We start from the raw sequence: 10,452 nt of genomic DNA on the forward strand, positions 1-10,452 counted from the left end.
AAAATGTACCTTATATATGGATGCACCTATGTACGTACATACATAGATACATGTAACGTTATATACTTACTTGGACAAATAGCAACGTGGACAGAGCAGGAAGTATCCGCACCCTCGTCCGCAACAGCCGGTCTCCCGATCTGCTAAGCTGCCGGACGATGCCAGATCGAGATTGGGGCAGGCCATGGCCATGGCGGCCAAGGGAGAGAATAAAGAGAGGTGTCTTGGTGGCCCGGCGGGCGAGAAAAGAAGGAGGGGGGGGGGGGGGGGGGGAGATGGCCGCTGGCCGGCGCAGGTAGCTGAGTCCCAAGGCTGCTGGAGGGAGGGAGGGAGAAGGGGGAGAGGGGTGTACGGATACTTCTATGTATGTATGTACAGTACAATGTACATACGTTGTGGGAGGTGAGGGCTCCTGATTCGTCTAGCTCCAGTGGCTCGTCTCCCTGTTCACTGGTCTTTGTTGGTCTCCTGGCCCGGGCGCGGCCGAGAATGTGGTCTCGGTCCGGCGACCGGGCTGTACGGCCCAGCAAGAACAACCAGGCAACCAACCCCCCGGGAGAAGGTCCGCATTACAGAGGTATGCATGTACATTACATACATACACGCGCAGCGCAGCGGCACGGAGCGAATTTGTTCGTATACCCTTGGTGGCTTGCAGTTGTGGACAGTTGGTTGGCCCGCAAAGGCACAGGTGTGGACGCAAGGCACGATGACAGCTCTGATTCTTGCACTCTGTCAAGCACGGTACAGGTAATGTAACGGTAACCTCGTGTCACAATTGTGGTTGACTCAAATACCCATAAAGGTTTACGGCGCACTATGCAGGCTCCGTTCTCGTGTCGCAATGGCCAGGGCAGCCCGGCTTACAATTGAAGCCAGAGACTTCTAGTAACCTGGGTGCCGATGTCAAGAGAGCGGAACACGCTGGCGCGGTAGTCGTCACATTGGGAGAGGCACCCGGATGGTGAAGGTAACGCCAATGAGCAGCCACATTACCGATTTGGCGAAGACACATGCCTTGGCCGGGCGGTCAGTGGTTGAGCCTCCCGGGTTCAATGAGGCGAAGCCGGCCCGGTGTGATGACCGGTTGGCTAGTTGCGTGGTCGACGGAAGGTCGTGGTGTTGATTCGGTAGCCTTGGCATCGGAGCTTATCTCTCAGGTCGTTCGTACACGTTCAAATTCATAATCTTGGCCTTGGCCTTGCCAAGTGCCCAGGAAAAGGCTCAGTCAGGAATCCGAGGTTGAGGCGCAGGATACGGCGGCGCGGCCAACCCCGAGGGTCATTCGGCCTTGCTGCGTACCTTTGTCCGCGGGTGCCTCCCGACCGAGTTCCGACTGGGCATGGACCTTGGTGGTAACGAGTCCCCGAATGATTTCCCTCAGGTGGTTTGGCCAACGCATGCCGTGTCGAGCATGCTGTAAGTCTTGGGTGTGCAGGGGAGAGTTCCTTGTGCCTTGATGACGGGTGGGTGAGCAGCAAAGTCGCAGGCATGATCACCTCCTCCTCTTGCCCTTCCCCTTGCCTGCGGGCCCTCTCACCGACTCAGCAATGGCCCGCGCCTCCCTGGCGCTAACGCGTAGCTCGGCGCCTCTCATTCTACCCACAGCGGGCAGATCAACGGGCCTCTCACCTCTGCCCTTCTTTTTCGTCGTTTTGGTCTTCTTGACCTCGCGCTCGAGAATGATGCCGTTCTCGCGTGCCTCTCGCCTCCTCTTCTCCTCCTTCGCCGCAGCGGCGCTGACGATGCCTTTCCTCATCGACATGGGCATCTTGGCTTGGGTGAGAATGCTCTCTTTTGCGCCCAGTGCCTGAATGCGCATGTCGGTGGTCTTGCGGGCCGTACGACCAGCGGCGAAGGGGCGCAAGTTGGTGGCGGTGCCGGCGGCGTGCTGGGACTGCCAGTGGGAAGGGTTCGCTCCGGCAGCCGAGAGGATGTGGGACTCGGCAATGAGCCGCTGCAGGGCAAGGTCGTTGGCCAGCAAAGCGGCGCTGTCCTCGGGTTGGTCTTCGTCGGTCTGTGTTTTTGTCTTCTTGACCGTCGGCTGTGCCGCCGTACGGCTTGGATCGGGCGGGCGAGAAGACTGGGCCAAGCGTCAGCAGCAATCCCGTGCAGCAACACCGTTGGTTCATTTTCTCTTCGTGAATCTCTCGCTTCAATAAAAATGAAAAAGAATCCATCCGGAGGATGCGTGGGCGAGAGGTCAGCCTTACGAGGTAAGTTTTGAGTTCCTGTTTGCTCATTTTCGCGCTCGTAGTTGAAACAGTGGATGTGTGGTCGACCACTTCAACGGCTGGTGCTTCCGTCTCTATCCTCCTTTGTCAGCCAAATCCTGCCTCTTATTCCCTTCCTATTTCTGTGGTTCAAGGAAGGACATATTGTATGTTGAAAAGGGTAAGGAAGCTGGAGGGAAAGCAGAATGAAAAAAAGAAGGAAGAGAAGGGGAAAAGTCCAGGTAGCCAGATTGCACCAACCTTCCCCTCCCGAACTGTCGTCGTCCGAGATGCCGTCCCATTCCGAGTCGGACTCGTCCAGATCGGCCTCGCCATCGCGGGCATCACGACCAACATCGCTGTCGTCGCCGCGGGAATCGTTGTGGGCGGTGGGCTTGGCGGGCGCGGCGCGGGCGGCGATGTCGAGCGGCTTGAAGCGCGCCTCAAAGTGCCGCCTGAGGAGCTCCTGTGCGTTGACGGCCGCGTCTGGCTCCTCCTCTGTGGATCGTGATTTGCGTTTGCCAAGCAGCCCTGGCATTGTGAGAGAGGTATTTTGTGCACTCAACAGTTATGCTTGTCAACAAATGCGGTATAGGAGAGACGGATCAGGTCAACAACAGACTTGCTCGATTCGCAGAGCTTCGGGTTGGCTTAAAAAATTCCATGGGACCTCAATGGCTGGCTGGCGTCGGTTATCTTATCGCCAGGCGCAGCGAGTAACCAACTCGAGGGACTTTCCGTAACAGTGCAGTGCCAAGCGCAGCCCCTCCAGGGGCCGGCGACCGCGGGGCTCTTGCCCCGCCATAATCCAGGCACCTGGGGGGGGGGGCTCTCAGTGCCTAAAACAAGACCCCCCTTGGATTCTGGTGAGGAGGGGCTTCGCTTCCGATCAAAGAGAAAATACCACACAACCCCCCCGTCGGCCAAGATGACACGGTTCCGTCCCTGCATCGACCTCCACGCGGGGCAGGTCAAGCAGATTGTCGGCGGCACCCTGGACAGCAAGACGAGCTCGCTCCAGACAAACTTTGTCTCGCCGCACCCGCCCGCGCACTTTGCCAGGCTGTACCGCGACAATGCCCTCACCGGCGCCCACGTCATCATGCTCGGCCCGGGCAACCAGGATGCCGCGCGGGAGGCGCTCGCCGCCTGGCCCGGAGGGTTGCAGGTCGGCGGCGGCATCAACGACTCCAATGCCAAGGAATGGATTGATGCCGGTGCTGAGAAGGTGAGCGGACGGGCTTGCGTTTCTGTTCATGTTTTACGTTATCCATTCTCATTGTGTTCCTGACCCGACTGACCGAATCATGCCCCTCCGTCGTCTAAATTTAGGTCATCATAACCTCCTTCCTCTTCCCCGGCGGGACCTTCTCCCAGGGCCGCCTGGATTCCGTTCTTGAAGCCCTCGGCGGTGACAAGAACAAGCTGGTGATCGACCTCAGCTGCCGGCGGCACGGCGGCGAGGACAGGTGGTTCGTCGCCATGGATAAGTGGCAGACCATCACCGACGTGGAGGTCAACCAGGGTAGGCAAGCTCGCTCTTCCCCCCCCCCCCCCCGGGTCCCATTATCGCCTCTACCAAACCATTCATTAAATCATCGTGTCCGCTCACAACCTAACCACTCCGCCCCGCTCCTTTCGCCTTCACCTCAGACTCCATCAGGCGGTTAGAGCCGTACTGCTCCGAGTTTCTGATCCACGCGGCCGACAACGAAGGTCTGCAGCGGGGCATCGACGAGAAGCTGGTCGAGAAGCTGGCACAGTGGTGCAGCATCCCAGTGACCTACGCCGGCGGGGGCCGGAACCTGGAGGATCTGGAGAGAGTGAAGCAGCTGAGTGGCGGCAAGGTGGACCTGACCATCGGGAGCGCTCTGGACTGCTTCGGGGGCAAAGGCGTGACCCTGGCCGAGTGTATAGAGTGGAATCGGCAGCAGGAGTCGCCAGAGCGCAGTTAGACCGAAAGACTGGGAATGCAACAAGAAACAAAAAAAAAAACGTCGAGTCCCTTCACGAGACAATCTTGGAATGTGTAAATTGAATCACTTGCGCCATGGACCACCTACAAAGTTAGACACTCGCCTGGACGGGCTTTGGACAAAGCCGTTCACAGAAGTGACCTGCAGATTTGGGTAGTTTGCCCGCAGATAGTCAACCGTTCTAAATAATAGTTCACAGCATATTCGACCGTTCTAAGTGCAAAATAGATTCCATACACTGACTGCTACAGCAAAAACTCCGTACACAAAAGAGAAGTGTAACGAAAGAGTCCCCAACTTGTCTGTCCTTGGGTATGTATTATCAGGCCAGCTCGAACCATCATCGTGTGCTCCTCTGTCCAACCGAGTCGAACAGTCCAGAGCCCGGAGAACGAATCGAAAAAGCGAATGACAACCCGACTCAGACCGCGCAGCACACCCAGAGAAGAAGAGAGCGGGCGGCGGAGACAAAACAGAGTGCGCTTGCTCGACACAGATGCTCGGAAAGGGCCGTTGCAAGCCCCCAAGATGACGCCACCCCTTCGATGGGAAAGGTAAAAGAGAAGGAAAGAAGAAAGAGGGGAGGAAAAAGGAAAAGGAAACAGAAAAGCACGAGAGGAGGAGGACGCCGGCAGAGCAGAGACTGGCCGAGCCTGGTGGTATGACCATCGCGCGTTTCCGCCTGCACCTCGTCGTTCTCCCCCAGCCCGTCCCGTCTTCGCCCTCGAAAGCATCGTCATCCTCCTTCATAGCCCCATATCCCATACGTCCAGACACTCACAAACTCCACATGACTAACCATGTCCGGCCGTTCCTCCAGCACCAACAACATCAGCATCAACGCATCATTATCCATCCAACATCATGCCAACCCCAACTCCCACGCTCCTCATCAAACGTCGTGACAGAGGAAAGAGAAAAGAAAAGAAAAACAAAAAAAGACCGTAACCCCTCCCGGTCCGCCTTCTCTCCCCTCGCTCTTTCACACGTACATGCTCTTGGTCCGCGAATGCACCCTCCTTCCTTCGGCCCTCTTCTTCAGGGCTTCCTCCCTCTTCAGAACGAGCTCGCACCACTTGCCCTTCATGCCCCTGCCACCCCCGCCGTTCTCGTCCTCGCCGTCCGCCGAGCTGTCTCGCCCGATGACCTCGCCCAGCACCTTCATCCACCCTTCCTTGTCGGCGGTCGAGTCGGCATAGAAGTCGATCACCTCGCCATTGTTGAACCGGATGCGGAACCCCTCCTCGACGAACATGTAGCCCTCCTCCTCCTCGGCGAACGCCGAGCGGCGCCGGCGCCCGCCCTTGCCCGTCGTCTCCTTCTCCATGAGCGTGCGCCGGTCGTCGATCAGCCGCTTCGCGTTGGCCAGGTTGATGGTGGCACGGGGCTGGCGTGTGGCCTCGTGGTACGCCGTGAGCTTAGTGCCGACCAGCTTGAAGTAGCGACGGCGCCAGTACGGGCAGTCACCGCCCTGCTGACTGAGGTGGCCCTCCCAGCCACGAGAGAGGCGTTCCTCTGCCGCCTTCATCTCGCGGATGCACGCGTTCATGCTCTTGGGCATGTCGTCGTCCGTAGCCCCCTTGGGCCGGGGCACGAAGAGCAGCTGGAGCTCGAGCTTGCCGATCTTGTAGGGGGCGCGTCGGACCGGCCCGTTGCCCGACGGGTTGTTGGAGTTGGTGTTGGACCGCTTGCTCTTGACGCTCGACGCAAACGTGGCATCTTCGGTCGCCCACTCGTTGAAAGCCGCGACTTCGACCTGGTACGGCCGGCCGAAGCAGCGCGACTCGTGCTCCTTGAGACAAACATAGGCGCGCGCAAAGCTGCCGTCCTCGGCCGCCAGTGGGCTGAGAAGATCCCATGCGGTGGGCTGCTGGGAGGCCTTGAGCATCATCTGCCGCGCCTGGGCCTCGCGTTGGGCGGCGAGCCGCTCCTCCTCTTCCTGCTGCTTTTGGCGTTGCTCCATTTCGCGGCGCTTCTTGGGAGAAGCGAAGACGCGGCTAAAGGCCGACGTCTTGGGCTTGGATGTCTTTGTTGGGGAGGGCAGGGCCTTTTTGCTGACCGGGGCGGGCTTGGGCTTTTCGAGCTTGACGTTGAGCGTGAGCTGGAACTCGAGGTCGTTGGGCACGACCAGCTCGAACTCCTGTCCGATGGGCGCGTTGCGCGCCAGCTCGAGCCAGGCTGTTGTCACGCAGTGGACGCCGTTGTCGAGGGTCAAGCTGAACCAGGTGCGCTCGTCTGGCACTTGTTGTTAGTGGGATTGCTTCGTGTGTGTGAGCGCCGGGGAGGTTTCTCTAGCTTACTCTTGGGTAGCGGCAGATCAAGGTCTTTGACTCCCATCACTTTAACAAAGAGCCGGCCTCTCTCGCCGCTCTCCTCGGTGGCCAACTCGATACTGGCCATGTCGTCCTCGTGAGCATGTCCAGGAGCAGCGGCGTTGCTCTCCTGCCCGGGCAGCGGCGGAACAGGTCCTCCGGTCACAGGGTGCCGCTTCCGGTAGCTGCGCTTCCGTTGCCCGCTGCCCCATGGCTCGACGGTCCAGGATTGCGGTCGAGCCGCTTTGACGGGCGAGTTACCCGCCGACCGGAAACCGCGATCGTCAGTGTCCTTGTCACTGGCCGTGACCATCTTGGTGTTCTGTCGCATCAGGTATCCGCGCTGTTTGCGTTGAGAAAGGTTAGCAAAGTCGTTTGCAGTGGCTGTGCGAGGCAACTCATATCCCGCCGATTCCTCTTCCGCTTGGAAGTGACCGGCTGCAGTCGTCGAGGGTGGGATTAAAGGAACTTGGTGGAAGAACGCAACCTTTTGAGCCTCTATGACCCGGTCGAAATCTTGGTCAAGGCTGAGACCGAGGTCGAGATCCAGCGTCAAGCTGCGATTTTTGAAACTGGGATGGCGCTCCAGGAAGTCTTCGCCGGTGGCCTCGCCAGCTTCGGGCTCCATGTCACGCGAGATGCGGTTCCGATGTCGGTCAGGAATGGGCGGAACCTCGCGGCTGACCTGGCGGCGAGCCTCCCGCATGGCTGCGATGTCCGAAGGGGTGGCAGACGGCCGGGTCTTGAGCTTAGAGCCAGATGCCGACTTGATGGTGGCCAGCTGTTCGGGAATAGCAGGAGACTGTCGGGCGGCCTCATCCTCGCTGTTCGGAACCGGATGGTGAATGACGGATTCGGGAGTGCCCGGTTCATCAGACCCTTCCTCAGGCTCGCCCCAGCCCGATCCATCATACTCGGGCTTGGTGAGCGACCTGGTCAGTTGCTGCTCGGGTGTGATAGGACGTTCCTCCTCAGCCTGAGCATCGGCCATGCTCGCTTTCTCGGGCTCTGCAGCGAGTTGTTGTTCCTCGGGCTTGGCAAGCACGCAGGAGTCGACGCCCTTGGAGAAGTCACTTTGCTCATTGCGGTGGGAAAGCTCAAGCGAAGCGCGGACCTCCTGGTCTTGAGCGACCGTGGGAGGTTCCTCCGTGGGAGTGGTGCCCCGCGGGGTAGGAACGTGGTCACTACCATCTGACTCTTGTTTCTCGCCGCTCTGCAGCTTTTCATCATTCGAGTACTGGCTCTCGCTGTCGTCGTCATACGGCCTCTGTTCGTGATCATTTTCATCATGATCATCCAGGGACTCGGAGCGCTGGTACATATCCGCGATCGAGTCAAGTTCGGAGTCCATACCCTCGAGATCGCGCTTGATGATGACGCTGCCCCCGTCTGAGAGCTCATCCATCATAGCGTCCTCGGTGCTTGGAATGGGCACGTCGGGATCGTACTGAAGGACTTGCTCGGCGCCCGAAGCGCCCGCTGGAGAGGAAGACTGATAATCGGGCTCGCGGTCGAGTGCCTTGTTCCCGTTCACACGGCGGAGGATCGACTCGCGGGAGATGCGGGGAGGGAGCTGGTACTCCTCAAGACCCGACAGCTCGCCAACCGTGTTTTCCTCTTCGTAGTCCGAATGGGGTTGTGCGCTGGGGCTTCTGCTCTCGCGCTCCGGGGTCTGGCTCTCTGCGCGCTCGCGAGCGCCGGCGCGCCTCATGCGGCGTTCCCGCTGTTGCTCGGCCGCCGTCTTTCCGTCGTCGGACAGCATCATGAGCCTCAGGCGCTCTTCGAGCGGCATCCTGCCGTTTCCGATGCTATGGGACTCGGGCGAAGTGCTAGAAGCGGGCGGAGGCGAAGGCAAGCTCCTAGCGGCCGAACCCATGCCCGGGAGAGGCGGCAACGGGCGGCTCTCGCTGTTCGAGTTGGATGAGTTGGTGCGGCGATGATGAAGCGGGTTCCGCATGGGAGAGTGCTCCTCAGGCATGGGACTACTCCGCTCAAAGGAATCATCATGGCTGTCCTGCCTCCACTCGTCCGGGCCCATGACGGGGGTTTTGTCGGTATCCTCAAGCGAGGCGTCGAAGCTGTCATCCGGGTCGACGCCGCCATGGTACATGTAGTGCTCGTCGTCATCCTCTTCCTCCTCCGAGTCGTAGCTGCCTTCTCTCGAGTTGCTCCCAATCGAGGAGATATCCGGAGTGGCCATCTCGTACTCGTTGACCTGGGGAGGAGCGGCGTCAAACGTGACACTCTTCTGGTGACGGTGAAGCGACTTGCCCTCGGGGAGGGTCCGCTCGTCGCCCGATGTGTCTGTCCAGGTGCCTGTTTCCGGGTCGAAGCTGCTCTTGAAGCGGCTCGACAGCGACGACTTCATCGGGGAGGGCTGATCTTTGCTGGGTGTCGTCGGGCGCACCGGCTGGCTCATGGGGCCGGGCGAAGCCTTAGAAGGGCTCGACGCAGCGACGCCGGTCTTGCTCTCGCTTCTCTGGTGGCCAAAGGGACGGTTCTCCGGGCGGGGACCGGTGGTGCCAGGGCGGCCAAATGCATTTCTCTGGACCTTAGCCAGTGGGCGCTCGAGATGGGGCACCCGGGTCGGGTCGTATTCGTTCTTGTGCTCGAGGGCGAGAATGTTGCTGTTCTTGACGCGGGAAGCCTTCTGCAGACGCTCGATGGAAGACCGTCGGCAGGGCGATGGCGAGCCGGTGCTACTGTTGTAGCTGTTCTCCGAGTTGAAGCTGCGGTTCTGCCAAAACATGCGCGGGGACGTGGTGGTGCCGTCCAAGGGGGACGACTGGAATGGAGACGAGTCGGTAAATGTCATTTTCTGGCGCGTTGCGAAGGAACAGGTGAGCCTACGTCTCCTGACTAGCCATTGGTGCGATGTGTTGAGCTTACCTTGGTGGTCTGGTTCCAGCTTGGCGAATTCCGCCGCTTTTCGGTCGGCGATACCTCCGAGAGCGGGCGCGGAATTGCGCTGCTGACCTTTGCTGGGGAAGGCATTGCGCTATTCCTGGAGAGACGCAGAGGTTGCACCTGGAAACCACAGTGTTAGTTCGAGAACTCGGCCCATGCAAGCCTGGCGGTCTTGTTTGAGTGGATGTTGCAAAGTCGGTACATACTGGTTCCTCGATTGTCATGCTCAAAATAGAAAAGCCTTGGTTGGCCGTGCCTGCGTTGCTTTTGGTCTTGCAGTTGCTTTGATTTGCTCCTGCAAGCGCCTCAAATCGTTTCTTTGAATCGAGCGTAGCGCACAACAGGTGATAAGCAAACAGGCAAACAAACTTTCGGGGGAAAAAACACCAATTAGGAAAAAAAAAATCAAAAAGCCGGGAAGAGAGCTCAACGGCGCAGCCACAACCGGTTCGGATGACTGATGCTGGTGTTTGGAGGGGTATCAAGTGGCTTGCGACAACAAAGAAATGCTGACCGCAAGCAACCGCGCAACAGCTACAACCGGACACCGACAGTGGTGAGCGAGAGAACGTAGGTGAAGTCAACCACGACTGCACCTCTGGCCAGATCCGTGCCGTGTTGGTGTTTAAGGGTGCTCTGTAGTGTCTCGAGGTGCGGTGCAACCGGCCAGCCGCTCCCCTGATTGGCCCAGCTAAGTAAACAAGTCTAACAGCCCCTCGTGCGCACCTTGGTCCCGTTGCTAGGCAACCCTTCAGCAGGAAGCCGCCCTCTCGGCACCCGTCCGTCCCTGGCCCAGGGCGCTGCGAAACCCCACTCAGCTCCTTCCCGTCCCTGCTGTGCCCAGCTTCGCGCGGCTCACAGCCCTCGGCGGGCAGAGAAGACAACCAATCAAGGACACGAGATTGTGTTGCCTGCATCTTGGGCATGAAATGCAAGGACGGCAGCAGCGATGACCGACATGCAGCAGGTGCGAACCTAATCGAATGCAACTTCTTTGACCGGGCAACTGATAACTTAAGTATAGTGTATACACTCGTAACCAAA

The 10,452-nt window shown here is 59.2% G+C and overlaps 4 protein-coding genes across 4 annotated transcripts; 1 reads left to right on the forward strand and 3 right to left on the reverse strand.

The window, feature by feature from the left end:
- Positions 1-1,098: 1,098 nt before the first annotated feature.
- On the reverse strand, positions 1,099-2,751 carry P884DRAFT_305075 (uncharacterized protein; the record flags this gene model as incomplete). The annotated part of the gene is made up of 3 exons (XM_069445086.1): positions 1,099-2,083; positions 2,214-2,316; positions 2,471-2,751. The coding sequence occupies 3 exons, from the start codon at positions 2,749-2,751 to the stop codon at positions 1,496-1,498; spliced, it is 972 nt and encodes a 323-aa protein (XP_069301817.1). The 3' UTR covers positions 1,099-1,495.
- Positions 2,752-3,141: 390 nt separating this feature from the next.
- P884DRAFT_191063 (uncharacterized protein) lies at positions 3,142-4,168 on the forward strand (the record flags this gene model as incomplete). The annotated part of the gene is made up of 3 exons (XM_069437567.1): positions 3,142-3,441; positions 3,546-3,738; positions 3,867-4,168. 3 exons carry the CDS (start codon positions 3,142-3,144, stop codon positions 4,166-4,168), a joined length of 795 nt encoding a protein of 264 aa, XP_069301818.1.
- Positions 4,169-4,194: 26 nt separating this feature from the next.
- Positions 4,195-5,062, reverse strand: P884DRAFT_7988 (uncharacterized protein). The gene has a single exon (XM_069446096.1). The coding sequence runs from the start codon at positions 4,952-4,954 to the stop codon at positions 4,403-4,405; it is 552 nt and encodes a 183-aa protein (XP_069301819.1). The 5' UTR covers positions 4,955-5,062; the 3' UTR covers positions 4,195-4,402.
- A 109-nt stretch (positions 5,063-5,171) lies between these two features.
- Positions 5,172-9,495, reverse strand: P884DRAFT_190960 (cell division protein anillin-domain-containing protein; the record flags this gene model as incomplete). Its single annotated transcript, XM_069437559.1, has 3 exons — positions 5,172-6,424; positions 6,490-9,319; positions 9,391-9,495. The coding sequence occupies 3 exons, from the start codon at positions 9,493-9,495 to the stop codon at positions 5,172-5,174; spliced, it is 4,188 nt and encodes a 1,395-aa protein (XP_069301820.1).
- Between the last annotated feature and the right edge of the window lie 957 nt (positions 9,496-10,452).

This window comes from Thermothelomyces heterothallicus (genome assembly GCF_042370625.1).
Source record: "Thermothelomyces heterothallicus CBS 202.75 unplaced genomic scaffold P884_scaffold_1, whole genome shotgun sequence".
NCBI lineage: Eukaryota > Fungi > Ascomycota > Sordariomycetes > Sordariales > Chaetomiaceae > Thermothelomyces > Thermothelomyces heterothallicus.

Bases quoted from the DNA above. Each gene is read 5' to 3' on its own strand.
- P884DRAFT_7988 (XM_069446096.1), bottom strand. From the start codon at position 4,954: ATGGGATATGGGGCTATGAAGGAGGATGACGATGCTTTCGAGGGCGAA.